This window comes from Protopterus annectens, chromosome 3.part1 (assembly GCF_019279795.1).
Source record: "Protopterus annectens isolate FY-2018-M chromosome 3.part1, PAN1.0, whole genome shotgun sequence".
Taxonomy (NCBI): domain Eukaryota; kingdom Metazoa; phylum Chordata; order Ceratodontiformes; family Protopteridae; genus Protopterus; species Protopterus annectens.
In genome coordinates this window covers 522,354,583-522,370,910 of record NC_056732.1, presented here as the reverse complement: position 1 = coordinate 522,370,910, position 16,328 = coordinate 522,354,583, and the positions used below count along the sequence as shown (strand labels likewise).

The 16,328-nt window shown below is 41.5% G+C and overlaps 1 protein-coding gene across 1 annotated transcript in view; it reads left to right on the top strand.

Annotated features, from left to right (window-relative positions):
* The window catches only part of WDR48 (WD repeat domain 48), a 1,921,140-nt gene that overhangs the window by 254,269 nt on the left and 1,650,543 nt on the right, over nt 1-16,328 (top strand). The window contains exon 3 of the mRNA XM_044066951.1: nt 3,632-3,710. Coding sequence (XP_043922886.1) covers nt 3,632-3,710 — 79 coding nt within the window. The remainder of the gene's footprint in view (nt 1-3,631; nt 3,711-16,328) is intronic.

Here is a 16,328-nt window from a genome sequence, read left to right as displayed (position 1 = left end):
TTCAGTCTTGGCCTCCATACAGGTTTTGTACCAAGTGAGTGGAGAACAGCTACATTCATTACCCTGAATAAGGGAGGACTTCCACAGACCCATAATTTTGACCAGCCTCATATGCAAAGCCATGGAAAGACTTATGATGGAACTAATCAATCAGAATACGGGGAACTTCCAAACAGCAGACCCATGTCAGTTTGCATTCGTCAGGGCAGTTCATGCTTACTCAGCCTAGTAGATTTTTTATGAAAAGGTCACCAAAACAATGGGTGAAGACAAAATGGTTCACAAGACATACCTTGACCTGGCCAAAGCTTTTACACAATACCCCACTCAGGCATAGTAGAATTGGGAATAAATCCCTATTTCATCCATTGGATTGCATGCTAGCTTACAGATAAGATGCAGATAATCAGCTGGGACCCCTCCTGTTTGACATCTACTTTTCTGAAGCAAGAGCCAGTCTTAAAGGGCTGTGTGACTAAGCTTGGACATGACTACAAGCTAGGGCAGTCATTGAATCCCCAAATGACTTGGCCATTCTGCAGGAGGGTTTGTTCTAAATAAATAAGTGGTGCAGAAGTCATGGACTGAAACCAAATGCCAAAAATACATTATTATATTGCACAGTTTATAAACAAAGGAATTATGTCTAGATCTAGGAATATCATTGGCCCCCTTACTCAACCCTCTTTAGGCCAATCATTGAATGTACTGACCCCTTTGGCATGCATCTGTCCAGACACATGGAATAACTGGATCACATACAGATACCTTACTAAAAGGATACAAGGATTAAACAAGGTATCCTATGGGGACTGACTCACCCCTGTCATTATACTCCGTATCCTACATACTGCTAAGAGTAACCTGTATCTGGCATGTAAGGCATGACCTATTAATGATGGACTTGCTGCACATCAACAAGTAACATTGCATCAGAAATAGTCTTGGGAGCTAAACCTCTTCTGCAATGTCAATAGAACAGTTTGAAGGGGCAGGTATATCTCACAGAGGATGCCACTGCTGTGTAACAGACTCACCAGCCATGTAAAACAAAGTTTGTCACTGTCCATATTCAAGCTCAACTTAGAACTATGGATGGGAAACATAACATTTACCCCAGGACTGCACCCTGTACTACTAATGGACAGATGCTGCTCCTAAATGCTTTATACCATGCATGGTACCCTCAAATTATATATGGTATTATCCCATTTATTTTCATTAGGGTTAATATTATAATTATTGACAGTGGAAAAAGTAAGGCCAATCTTTAACCAAATGGGGTAGGTTATTTGAGTACAAAAGGGAAACTGGATAGGCCTAAAATGGTAATAAGGGCAGTTAGCCTAGTACTTACCTGTGAACCTATCAAATGGAAATCAAAATCTAAAGCATCTGTAATTAAAGTATTTATTATTGTAAAGAGCTGGAGGTGGGATCTTTAGAAAGTAAGGGAGCAAATGACAGAAATGACTGGAATTTTTAAGAACACTGCATGCAGACTAATGTTTAGGAGGAGTGGGAAGGCAGGACTTGAGCAGTTTATGTAATGGAATAAATGAAAAGTGTTAAAAAGAAAATCTGTATAGTGCATGAAAAGAACTTTGAAAAATGTTTCTCTGATTTGTTTAAAATGTGTGCCTACTTGTACTATTTTTTTAATATGCTGATTTAATAAAATATATAAAAAAAATTATTTTCCATGGCACTCTTCCACAGTTTCTTCTGAAAATGTCAGACTTGTTATTAATCCATGCCACTTTGCCAGTTATTTTCTTTTTTTTCCACTCTCCTTTGTCAGAAACAATGGGGGGGACAGCTTGTTAGTACACCTTCAGTTCAGACTTTACCAGAAACTAATGCACAGGGTTTGAAAGACAGAAAGTCAGTTCTTCTGCCTTTTCTAGACTGTTTCCTAGTGAACTGCAAATTGCGTGTCATTTTTTTCCCCCAGTGAGCAGCTAGCCACCTTTTGGAAAATTATACTGTCAATCTGCATCTCCAGAGGGTGTGGCTACTTCCATTACTTCTTTTAAAAATGTCTGTTGTGGACATTAAATACATTTGTTGCTTTGGTGGCATTTCACACTCTCAGGAAGCATTATTGCCTATACCATAATGAAGTCATTTGTACCTCCTTCGACATCTTGATATTAAAGGATTTTACCTTTTATCCATCCTTGGCCTCTTGTTTTTTGCAAAAGGTGTAATTTTCACTCTTTGTGACTTTCCCAACAGCTGCCGTCTAAAGAGATACCCTGATTCCAGGTGAAACATGTATGTAATTGGTTAACCATTTGAAATGTGGGGACCTGCTAGATTGAGTTCCAAAACATGGATACTGAATGACTAAAAAATAGGAGATGGTCATTTCTGCGAATATTCCCTTTCCCCCAGGGTATGGTAATCTCAGAGTTAGTATATATAAATACGGAGGGTGTGGGGGGGCTTTCCCTCTTGCAAAAAAAAAGTTGAAAGGAGAAGATTGATGTTTGAGATTTTCTCTCCTGCAGTTTCTTTTCTTTTTTTTTTTTTTTTGCGTGCTAGCACTCTGCATTTTGATTGCTGAAATTTTAATAGGGAGCCACATAGTCATCATATCAGTTGACCTGTGAGGGTGCCCTTTGCATTGGACGCGAATTACCTTTCTTCCATCCCACTGTGTTTGTACTGCAGCCTTTGGCTGTGGATGAAGTCCCCTTTAACTCTGGCAAATCTATTTTTATATTTCTTACATTTTGTTTCCTGTCTTAGAGGTTGTGCTTGCTTAGTGAATTGAAATTGAATTATGTTGCTCAGGGGTTCATGTACTGTCCTGGACTGGCATATGACACTATAGCATATCCATCAGTGAGCACAGGAATGAGGGTGAAAATGTAGTCTAGCTGAGGATCGTAGAAGAAATCCTAAAAGTTGCTACTGCAGCGGGGACTTGGCATGCTGATATAATACGTGCATGTGTTGTTTTCTTAACCATGCTTTTTATTTAATCAATGGTTGGTAAAAATAAACACCCAGCCTATCTTGTATTATATTATAAATATCTTCTCTGCTAATGTTGGGTAGATGTTCTTCATTCCACATTGCTGCAGTCCTAACTATTGGGGGTAGTCCGCTGTCCAGTCGGCCCGAATACCAAAGTATATGACTTGAAAGAATTTTAAGTGTTTGCAGCAGACCCTCTCCATTGTATTTCAAGTCCTGAGGCACTGCTTTGTTTTAGAAGAATTCACGCTAATAATAAAAAATGCATTGCTCAGTAATTTTAGATATTTATATGTTATACAGCACTTTTGAGCAAGACCAATGCTGTTGGTTTTGTTGATGCTCTTTCTTGTAGTTGATTTCAAATTAGAAGATTGATTCTCTCCACTATAAAATAGTAGCATTAGCAAACAATTGTGCTTATGTGCTTTTGTTTTTAGAAAATAAGGGTGTTGATGTACGCTGTCACTTCTGTGTCTCATGTGCTGCTCAGATAAGTGTGAAAGAGCTTAAGGTTCTTTTTTTAAGCTGTGTGTTTTGAGAAATAATAGTACAGATTTGTGTCCAGGTGTATTCTATTTAACAATTTTATGTATATATTTTATTTTGATTAGTTTTTCAGTTTAGCTTTATATTTGTTTTTCAGCAAGATCCTTACATAGCATCCATGGAGCACCACACAGACTGGGTGAATGATATTGTGCTCTGCTGCAATGGAAAAACTTGTAAGTAGTGCAAATAATGCAGTATTAACTTTTTTTGTGGTGAAAGCACCAGTTTCTGTTGGTAGTATAATATTAGTGGCACTTAACGGACTTGGGCAGTTCTGTGCATTTGTGCACATTGTTTTGTTTAGGTAAAATTCTCCATGCCGCGGGACTTAATCAGGTGGGTCTATTTCAGACTCGCTGACTAATGCAAAATAGTGTGACTCAGAAAAAGAAATACAGCATGATTCAGTCACTGGGCAGTAATAAGAACTGCATCAAGCTGACAACTGATATAAACTCATGATTTTTTGAATATTGAGCATAATTTTTTTTAAACGACTACATTAATTTGTGCTATAATTTTATGCAGCTGTATAAAAACTGCTTATGAATGTAATCAGTGCTGTTTTTAGCAGTGTTTCACTAATACCTTTACCCTTTATTTGTAATGTGTTAATTTCATTTGTGTGTGTAATCACATACCGATTCATAGACTATTTTCTATGGGGACGCCTGGGCTATTTTTTTTAAGTAAAATGCAGACTACATAATGAATCACTGGGTGAGAGATGGCTGAGAGGGTTTGTCATCTATTCAGCCATCAGAGGTGGTTTACATATTTTCTGACTTTTCTCCCCCTTCCTAGCATGCACCTGGTGAAATGCTGGGAAAGGGACATGCACTGGGCTGTCTGCAAAGGGTGTCTCCTCACTTCAGCAAGAGGCATTTGCTTCAAGCAACCTTGCACCCCAATAGCACAAGCAGTGGTCTTTCCATTCACCACTAGGGAGATTGCACCACTCTTCTTTGGTGGTGGCTGCCCGCTGTTAGTGCTGTAATCTGAGACTAGAGGTTAATAGCAGTGTGGAATGCTTGACAAAAGCTTAAGTATCTCTGTTATTAATGAGGTGCATAATAAGTGGGTTTTTTCTTTGATTTGGAGTGCAATCCTGGCGTTCCATGCATTACATAGTATGTATAGATATTTGCTTATGATAATTATAACTGAATAGGACTATGTTAAAGTGCAAGATTAAAGTTGGATTTTTTTTCCTGACCAGGATTGGGGCATCTTTGTGGGTTCACTCAATTTTAAGGGAACTGGTGTAGATCTTAACAATGTTGAGGACATGGCCTTTGAAATCATTTAGCAATTACCCAGGTCATCTGATGTTTATACCTACTGTGGATTGTAAAGCTTTTGCTGTGGAATATTTTACTATGATTTAGCAATCACAGGCTAATACTTCTTGGCTACAAACCTTGTTTGTTTTTTATAAGTCTGTAGTTTATATTGTGAAAAGTTTCATAGAATTCATTTAAGAACAGAAATTGTTTTACTTACAATTGCCTTTTTCCTCCTCCTTCCCTTCCCTCAGAGTCCTTCCAAACATTAATGACATGAAGTGAGGCAAATTCTTTTCAGTTCCCCCACAAGTTTAACAAAGTCAACAAAAGTCCACTTTTTGCACTTATTCTTATACAGCCATATATTGCAAATGCAATTAATGATTTATAATCTAACTTTTATTCACTAATTCTGTGTTGCTGGTTTGCCTTCTGTTCATCTCCATCTCTCAACTCCAGAAATTGGTTTTCAGTTCCACAATTCTTCTGATTCTTTGAGTCAACTACTGTGCTTTTCTCTCTCTCTCTCAAGTATGTTCCTTTGGAACAGTGTAAGAAGTTTCACTGCCATCTCTTGTTGTGCTTTACTATTAGAAGATTGAGAAGCAGAGTCCCGTTCTGCTAGACTGCTCATTTTTTGTTGGACAAACTTTTGCATTTCCTCCTTAGCCTGTTCTGCATCAAAAAATTATTGAATCTCACACCTGCCTCTCGACATTCTGATTACTGGAATAAATTTCTTTCTCTTCTGCCTGGTGTACAGTGAGTAATCATTTTCCACAAACACTCCACTGTCTCCAACTTTTAATAAATTGCCATTTTGCTACAGTTTTGTCAGGATCAACTCTTTCTACTGGTAGGTTTGCATTTTTACTAATAAAGGTCTTGGCTGCTTTCTCATGGCCAGACTTGAAGCTTACTTATGGCATGCCCTGTCAATTTACAGTTCCTGCTCTGGAATACCAGTCCAGCTGCTTATTTGTACGTTCATAAAATTAGTATAGTCTGTTCCTTCAAGTTACTCTAGTGCAGCAGAAAATGTCAATTTGTTGTCCACTAATTCTACTATACTTTGAAACATCTCTTTTTGAGCAGTTTGGAATCCTATCATAACAGATTCCTGTTCTGTTTTTTTTTTTTTTTTTTTATAGAAATTCTCCGGAATGGATAGAAGTGACTGTGGAACTCTTCCTCCAAACCTAGGGGTTCCTGTACAGTCAGAAAATCAAACCCATATCTTCCGTCCCATCATTTCATTAAATATTCTCAGCTGTTTAAACTTGTAAAGAATGAGACCTTCCCCTACATTAACGTCAAGTCTAGTCTTTTTCGAGTTGCAGCAACATACACAAACTTAGAAATCTTAACCACTCAGGTCCTCTTCTCAAACCATCCAAAGTAGGCTTCAGTGGACGGACCATGCTTTCTCAGCCCTTGGTCCAAACTGTGTGAATATCTCCCTTCATTTCTTAAAAGATCATTCCTCTTACCCCATTTTCTGACCAGAACCTGGAGTTCATTATAAGACTCTAGGAAAATGCAACTATTCTGTCCCTGGTTGTGTAACTTAACCTCTTCTTACCCTACTTTCTTCTGCATAGCTTGCTCTAACCTTTCATTTGTGATTCTTTCAGTATGCCAACTCTGATATCCAGTGTGTATGTAATGCATGTATGTATTGTGTTTTGTTAGTCATTCTGTACACAGTGTTATGCATCTGTTGTTTTTATACCCTCAAGTCAGCTCTGATTTTCATTTGTATATATTGCATTTTGACTTTCACTTTATAAATAATGTCATGTGTCTGTTATGTTTACCCCTGAGCCGAGATTGATATGGTTCCAGTAGGATCAGTGCTCTTCCCGGGTTAACAAATTTAAAATAAACAAAACAAATTTTATCACTTTGTTTCAGGGAGTAATGGAACCTGTCACATACTGTCATAAAGGAAAGGGGGTATATTCAAGATTTTTCCTAGTTCTCCAAAAGATGGGAGCTTTGAGACCTGTACTGAACCTGTTTGTCTTAAACCTTTACATAAACGTTCCAAAATTTAAACTACTCACCTTCCAGTCATTTTCCCAATCCCATCTATTTTTTTTTTTTTTTTTTTGACTGTGGACCAACTCGTGCCTCATTTTATACCCATTCACAGAAACCAGATACTTTTTCAGCTTTTCTGGTTCACATTTTCAGTTCTGTTCTTTACTCTTTGGTCTAGCTACAGCTCCAAGGGTATTCTAAAAGTGGTCTAGCACTGTAATTGTTTTTTGCAGATTGCAAAGCATTCACATTTGTCCATATTCAGACTGCCTTATTTTGGTAGACACTTTTCAAAACTGTCAAGAATATCTGATATTTGTTAAAAGTCTGTTTCAAAACCTCGATTTTCACCTCAGTTTGGAGAAGTCATTCCTTTTTCCTTCTCACAGTCGGTTGATTTGACACCCCAGCCCCATGTAGAAAAAAAGGGGGGGGTGTTCTTGATGATGGTGATAATGATTAATTTTTTCTCATAGTCACATTTCTTGGTTAACTGCTAGGCACATAACTAATGATAGTTTATCTGTCTCTAGAAAATACATCTTTCTTTAGTTTTTCATGACTACTACAAGGGAGTATCTTAGGATTTTGGGATATATTGCTTCCACTATCCTGATTATTCTTCTAACCAGATCATTTATGAGGGAAATACAATGGTTTCTCAAGTCAGTATGGATTCAAAATCAGCACTTATCTACTTTTCAAAATTCCAGTGCTCCACTTTGTCAAGAAATGGCTGCTATGGTGTGCAGATCAAACCTGACTGAGTCCATCTTCTCCAGTTTTCCTCTCTAGCCCCAAGTCGGTCTGTAACCACAGATGCTTCAGACAGCCTTGGATGATGGTATCCAACATAATCAAAGCAAAAGGGACTTTGAGACCACCATATCAAGAAAAAACATACAAGTTTCAAAGAAAAGAAATGATGGCCCTGATAAATGCAAGAAGGACATTAAATCACATGTGAATTATCAAGACCACTTCAGATAGTTACAGGCAACATCATAATGATGTGGTAAATAAACAAATGAAGGGGATCCAGGTCTTACCTCCTTTGCAGAGTAGCCATATTAGCCAGCTAACTTGGAACTCAGCCAGTCTATCCCTTCAGGTTACTTGCATTCCACCAGAGCAGAACCCTGTGGCCAACTCTCTGAACAGATCCATGACAGACCACCATGCATGGAAGTTGCACCCCTGGGTCTTCCAGTATATAATCTACCGGTGTGTGTATCCCCCCCCCCCCAAATATATTTTTGTGCATCCATTCACAAGACAATTGAGGAATTTCTGTTCTAGGACTTTCTACAGAAAGGCCTGGAAGACTGATGCCTTTTCCTTCCTGTGGATGGGAATGTTGTTATATGCCTTCCCCCCTTTCCTCTGTGTAAGAATTGAAAGTGTTGTAGAATACTTGGAAATAAACTGGAAGTAACTAGAATGAATGTCTTTATCTTTTAATTTCCCAGAACTGTGCTGAACAGGTGCAAGTGTCTCCTGTTTGTGTCAAATCTTATTGTACCTTTCAGAATAAAAGTCTGCTTGCACTGTAGTTCGATTTAGAATGTTTTATTTTGTACAGTGGCAGTAGATGTCAATTTCCAAATCAGATCTTACTCTTTGTAGTAACAGTGCTGATAAAATGAAATAGACTTGAATTATAATATCTTTAGCTTCTGCACTCATTATGTTTGTTTGTGTCTTTTGGCTTTTCCCGGTTAGGGGTCGCCACAGCGGAACTCCGGTCCGCTGATGATTGGCAGTTGGTTTTTACATTCCGGCTTGCCAGGCTTGACGCACAACCTTCAACGAAGGTACGCCCATTCACGCATGTCTCCACGCAGAAGACGCTCTAGCTGAGAATCGAACCGGACAGCGTCTTACTGTGAGGCGACAACGCTAAATTCTATACTCTGATATGATTCATGATTCCATTATTGTTTCTGCACACTCCTCAGAGTTTCACTTCTTCATGAATAAGTAGGTTTATAGTCGTTTACTAGGCTAATCATGACAAGGGCCTTTTTAAACCTAGCCATGCATCCCAAATCTTTGAGTAGTTCTGGTGCTCTTGAGTGAAAGCAGGGGCTTGGGAGGTAAAACGTTTTCAAGTAGGGGCCTGGGCAATGAACCATTTACAGCCTGCCTGTGTTCATTAGAGACATGGGTGCCAAACCAGGGATGAATTTCCTGTTCCCCATCCAGTTGTCCAAGTTGCACTTGAATTGGGTTAGGGAGGAGCTCTGCTTCTCATGGATGAAGAACGTGTTCCAGAAAAGGGGTAGTCTCTGAGATGCACACATTTCTCTCTAGCAGGTCCTGTTTATATCACAGGCAAAGTTTACATCTTTAGAATGGGTAATTCTGGTCATGTTTGTTTTGCGGCTATGCAGTAGGTCCATCAGAGTGGGTTCTGACAGTGTCTTGTATGCCGGGCATAGACCTCTCCTCAGCAGCCTGTAGCAGACAGAATACAGGGATAGGGCCTTGAGGTAGTCTGCATAGGACATGTTACTTATGCCCTGTATTCTTTTAGTGAGGAAACTGCGTGAATGTTCCATTTGTTGGATATGCCTGGGTTAGGTACATGCCAAAGGGGGCATTGCACTCTATGATAGATCTGATGAGTGCCAAATACAGTTGAACAATGAATTTGTTGGACTCTGATGCCATACCTTTGTTTATAAGTTGCACAACATGGAATGCTTTCCTCACTACTGTCGACAAGTGATGGTCAAAGGCTAGATTACTGTCTATGTGTGTCACCAAGTCCCTGACGACAGAGTCGGCTCTTAGAGGTGTGTTATTAATATGATAGTTACTAGGGGTGGATGACTTCTCAAAGCATACCATTATGCATTTCTTGACGTTCAGTTTTAGTGTATGGCTCTGGCACCAGTTGTTTGTCTCTGTCAACCCTTCCTGTAGAAATTTGTGTTGGTTGGTGATTCAGTGACAAATCCTAATTTGCCAACATCTGCAAATTTAAGTCAGCCAGAGCCCATTGACATTGGCCTTGACTTCAGAGTAGTAAATGCCAAAAAGTAGCGGTCCCAGGACTGATCCTTGAGGTACTCCGCTTGTGACTGCCCTCTTTAAAGAGATGGACTCCCCAGTTCTAACTTCCTGGGTCCTGTCTGTGAACCAGCTGGATGTCCTTCATGGATGCATCTGCAGTCATAACAAGTGGGTTGTCCTGTCGTCAGGCAGCCCTGCAGTCGGCCGGATTCCAAAGTCCGGGTCCGGCTTCGGCTGATGTCGCACTCCACCCGACGTCATCTCTGTTGGTCTTCGGGTATATAAGCATCAGCCGACGCCATTTTCCTCAGTCTTTCTTGCCGCGTGGCGCCCGAAGCAGAAGCTGTTCGCAAGTGCGGTCGGTCGGATCCAGAGATTACTTCTACCGAATACTACTTGAAGACTTCTAAAGCTAAGTACCCGTTGGGGACTCTTTCTTGCCTCAGCCGATGTCAGAAAAAGTTAACAATTGTTTAACCTGTGGGAAACAAATACCTCATAAAGATTTCCACTCTTACTGTCTGCCTTGTTTAGGCCCAGCCCACGACGTAGCAGCCTGTTCGGCCTGTGCCTCTTTCAACCGACGAACGCTTAGGCGTCGGTCGGAGTTTGCAGAACAGTTTTTCGGTTCTGATTTTGCGTACATTATGCCGTCGGATCCTCCGACTACCCAATCTACCAAAAAACGCAAAGATAAAGACCGACACTCGCGGTCCGCGGTTTCGGCCGAAACCACGGTAAAGCAAACCGCGAGTGTCTCGGTTTCGGCCGAAACCGAGAAAACTGATCTAAGTACAGCTGAACCTACTCTTACAACTGAGGCCCCTGCTACAACAATTGAATCGTCCTCAGAAATTTTACCCACTACGGTGGTTGACTTATCAGACACCATCCCCTTGGATGTCTCTACCCCAGCACATGGTGCTGCTAGGCCTCCAGCAGCCATGTCCATTAAGGCCTTCGCCAGGGCTAAAGCAGCCAAGACTACTAAAACAGTGCCTGTTAAACCCCCCACATCCAGGCCCTCTTCTAGTTCTCAAATGCTTTCTTTGGCAGAAGATTTAATTTCTTTAATTAGAGGATCTCAATCTCACCCAGACAGGGCCTCTCAGCCCCCAGAGAAGAGACCTAGGGCAGAGCCCCCTGAGCCAGTGTCTTCTGATGATTCTGCTGATGAATCAGACATAACTGACCAGCCAGAGGCTCCCTTCTCCAATTTTGAAGATTCTGATGCTGAAGAATCCATTCCAGCTGCTTCCCCACCAGAAGAATTCTCCTTTGGGGAAACCTTGCATGCCATGCGAGAACAGTTCCAATGGCAGCAACAGGATTTTTCAGACTCCAGAAAAGACTTAGGACCTTTCTGCACCTCCCACAGCACAGGCCCTTAGCTATACCTCCTGTTCTCTCTGTGGTGGATGATGCTTTCAATGATGTTTGCTCCGCTCCAGATTCTTTACCTCCAGCCCCTGCCAAACCAGACAGATTTTACAGGGTGCCAGATACTCATCACCACCTTTACAAGGCCCCTCTTGCAGACCCAGAAACTATATCCCAGGGTCCCAAGGCAGTAGCAGCGACCACAGCTAAAACCCTATTCCTTCTGAAAGGGAAGCAAGGTCATTAGACAGATGGGGTAAAAAGGTCTACACTTCAGCTACTCTCTCAGCTAGAGCTTTAAACTGTCAGTTTCACATGATACAATACCAAGAGTTTATGCTTGATCAGTTAACTAAAAACTAACCACTGATGAATCTCTTGATAAGAAATATGTATTAGAGATGGTAAATAACATACAACAGGTTAGCAACCATTCCTTAAAATGTGGCTATGATGCACTGGAGGCTTCATTTAGATCAGCCATGACAGGCACAGTGATAAGAAGGCATGCATGGCTAAAGGAACAAGCTTTACGGATCATGTTAAAGCTAAGTTGCTAGATGCTCCTATGGACAAGACAAGTTTGTTTGGTACACCTGCCCAGCAGGTTATGAAGAAAATGGAAGAGAAGGCAAAATCTGTTCAAACTGTTAAAGATTTCTTGCAGGTTCAACCCCAAGGTTTAGCAGGAACTGGCCTGCCAAAATTGGTCCTTTCCTGACTCCACAAAATTTCAAAGGGGCAGGAATAGACGTTCCAGAGGCAGAAACCAATCCAGAGGAGGTGCCTACAGAGGACGACAGTGGCAAGGCAACAACAGAGGCACAGACACAGCCACTGCCACTACATCAGCACAACCACAGTGACTTAATCCTAAATCCGCCTACCAGGGAACAAATAGCAGCTCCTCTAGGCGGAAAGTTAACCTTATTTTCAAAGAACTGGCACTACATAACAAAAGACAAGTGGATTTTACAAACCATAGATCAAGGTTACGGTTTCACTTCCACACTTTACCAGTCAAAGAGGAATGCCAAATCTACCTCCAAATCAAAAAACAGAGGCTCTACGCCAGATAATGGAGTTAGCAAACATGAGAGCTGTGGAAAGAGTGCCAACAGCAGAACAAGGAAAGGGGTTCTATTCCAAACTATTCCTGGTTCCAAGAAAGGAAAAAAGTTGGAGACCAATTCTCGACCTGTCCACCTTAAATACATACATCATTGTCCCAAAATTCAAAATGCTGACCCTACAGCAACTTCTTCCCATGCTGGGCAAGGAGTCTTGGCTGGTAACTCTAGATCTCAAGGAGGCATACCTGCACGTCCCCATTCGACCAATCTGCAGAAGATACCTCAGATTTCTTGCAGGATCAGAGCACTATCAATTCTCAGCATTGCCCTTTGGCTTATCTACTGCGCCCAGAGTATTCACAAAATGCCTGGCATCAGTAATCGCCCATTGCAGACTACAGGGGAATTCAAATTTACCCATACCTGGACGACTGCCTGCTACAAGGGGACAACAAAAGCAAGCTGACAACAGATTTACAAAGGGTCATTTACTTGCTACAAGGACTGGGATACACAGTCAATTTACAAAAGTCAAGGCTGATACCATCCCAAACAAGGACAGTCTTGGGCGGAATTGGACACAGTACAACAAATGGCATTCCTGACTACAGAAAAACAAAAGAGCTTCCTCTTTACTTCTTGGCACTAACAAAACTGAACAAGTTAACAGCAAGAAAAGTTCTGCAGGCCTTGGGCTTCATGGCATCATGCATAATCTTGGTCCCATTTGCCAGACTACATATGAGGAAACTACAGTGGTACCTAAAGAATTTATGGTCCCAACACAGACACAGTCTAGAAACAGAAATCCCACTAATTCCATGCTTAAAACAGGAGTTCCTATGGTGGGCTCAGGCATGCCAGTCAAACCCAGGCCTACCCTTTCGCAGATGTCAACCAAGCCAGTCCATCACAACAGACGCTTCAGACCTAGGATGGGGGGCCCACATGCTGAACAAATGCGTGCAAGGATTGTGGACACAGGATCAACTTCACCTGCACATCAATCTAAAAGAAATGCTGGCAGTAAAACTGGCAATCCAAAAGTTCAAACCATTTCTCAAAGAGGGCCAGTTGATGATAAGGACAGACAACACCACAGTCATGTGGTACATCAACAAACAGGGAGGCACTCATTCATACCCCCTATGCAGAATGACCTTGGAGCTGTGGACCCTGGCACTCAGCTACAACCTTCAGTTACAGGCAATATTTGTACCGGGGAAAGACAATACTCTAGCAGACATATTAAGCAGAACCACTTCGGATGCCCACGAATGGAAGCTGCACCCGGACATCTTCAAGACCATCTCAAAGAAATGGGGAATGCCACAGATAGACCTATTCGCATCACCTCTCAATCACCAGCTCAAAAATTCTGCACAAGGACATTCCACCCACTAGCATGGAAAGTGGACTCACTCTCCTTCAACTGGAAAGGCCTAACAGCATATGCATTCCCACCTCTCCCTTTGATACACAAGGTACTACTAAAAATCAAGGAAGAACGTCCTAGGATAATCCTGATAGCTCCAAACTGGCCAAGACAACACTGGTACCCACTACTGAAGAGCATGTCTCGAACAATATGTGGCCAATACCCTGATGCCTTTGATGTTAACTCAGAACAACTACAGCATCATACATCCAAACCTAAAAACGCTGCAACTGACTGCATGGAACATCACATAGCAGCAGCTAATCCAGAACTTTCCCAAAGAGTTAAAGACATTATTCTTGAAGCACGCAGACCTTCAACAAGAAGAAACTATGCTGGAAAATGGAAAAGGTTTGTCACTTGGAGTACGGAAAAAGGGAAAGATGTGTCAAACATAGATATGCCTAACATTTTGGAGTATCTGGCCGAACTTCTTCATTCAGGCCTGTCCTACTCCTCCATCAAGATACATGCATCAGCTATTTCAGCAGAATACAGCTTTGATCCACCTGTTTTTTCGCACCCTTTGCTCAGGCAGTTCCTCAGAGGAATCAAGAATGTAAAACCTCCAAGAAAACCACCATTACCAGCTTGGGATTTAAACTTTGTGCTAGAAAAGTTGACACTAGCACCTTTTGAACCAGCAGCAACAGCAGACCTACAACACCTGTCATGGAAAACTGCTTTTCTACTAGCAATTACTTCAGCAAGGAGGGTTTCAGAACTACAGGCCTTAATGGCAGTGCAACCCTTCCTAATCTTCCACCAAGATAGAGTGTCCATGAGGACTAATCCTACATTTATGCCCAAGGTGGTATCCAGAGTGTCTTTAAACCAGGCAATCCACCTACCTACCTTCTTTCCCAACCCACAAAACAGAGGGGAAAGAATACTGCATACCTTGGATGTACATAGACAGCTACGCTACTACTTGGACAGAACAAAAAATAGCAGAAAGACTGACCAACTTTTTGTAGCCTATGCAACAGGAAGGGAAGGAAAAGCTATTTCCAAACAGACAATCTCCAAATGGATAGGAAATTGCATACGATACTGTTACTCCTTCCATGGAAAACCAATTCCACAGAACATAAGACCTCATTCTACAAGGGCAACAGCCACTACCACAGCCTTCTTACGAGGTGGCAACCAAAGACATTATTGAGGCGGCTACTTGGACCTCCGTGCATACATTTGCCAAGCATTATAATTTGCCTCTATATTCCAGATCCCGAGCAGGGTTTGCCACTGCTGTACTGCAAGGGATTCTAAACACACCATAATCTACTTTTATCCTCCTCCCCTAGTTGGCTATGGTATTCTACCCACCTGTTATGACTGCAGATGCATCCATGAAGGACATAGTACAGTTTTGTACCTACCATAAATGTAGATGTCCGAACTGGATAGCATCTGCAGTCAGGATTACCCTCCCTCCTTCCCCTCTGTGGTACTCCTAGGGTGCTTACCCTCCTAATAGCTAGCTGTTGGGGGGGGGAGTCTTTTATGGTGTATTTGTTTGTATATATGTACATATATGCTTATTGTTGTGTTTACCTCTATCTATTTGGAAACATTGGCATCTATCCAAATTTTAGCCTGCAAGAGGGCTACTGGCATCTGGGGCAAGAAACACTGAGGAAAATGGCGTCGGCTGATGCTTATATACCCGAAGACCAACAGAGATGACGTCGGGTGGAGTGCGACATCAGCGAAGCGGACCGGACTTTGGAATCCGGCCGACTGCAGGGCTGCCTGACGACAGGACAACCCACTTGTTATGACTGCAGATGCTATCCAGTTCGGACATCTACATTTATGGTAGGTACAAAACTGTACTTTATCCACTGGGTGATATAAGGGTTTGTACCTAACCTCTTAAGTTTTTCAGCAATGCCTGAGTGAGGGATTGTGTCAGATGCCTTGGCCAGGTCAAAGTAGGCAGTGTGAACCATTTTGCCCTCATCCATTGTTTTCGTGACCTCCTCAAAGAAGTCCTCCAGATTGAGTAGGCCTGACCTGCCCTTGATGACTGATCATTTCCATGATACAGTAGAGAGTCGATTATCCGAACTGTCAATTATCCGAACCAGCCTTCCAAAATTTTCAGGTAGGAAAAATCATAAAGTCTGAATATTTAAACATTATACATATTCGCTTGAACATGTTTTTTGAGCATGTAGTCAGCTCGTGTATAAAAAATATTCTTTATTGTCCACTGGAATCGCTGAATGTTTGAAAATTGTATTCCTGTATGCAGAAAAAAAACAAGATTGTAGACGTTTTTTTTATCCGGTTCAATTATATGTTTGATTATCTGAACTACCCTAGGTCCCAGTTAGTTTGGATAATCGACTCTCTACTGTAATTCTTTCCATGGCTTTGCATGTGAGCCTAGTGAGGCTTATGGGGGTCTGTAGTTTCTCGGATATGGAGATGGCCCACTTTTCTGCAGAGGGATGACTGTTGCTGTTCTCCATTCATGAGACATGAAGCCTGTTTGGAGGCTGTAGTTAAATAGTAGTTCCAAAGGGCCTGATAGGTCATGTTTCA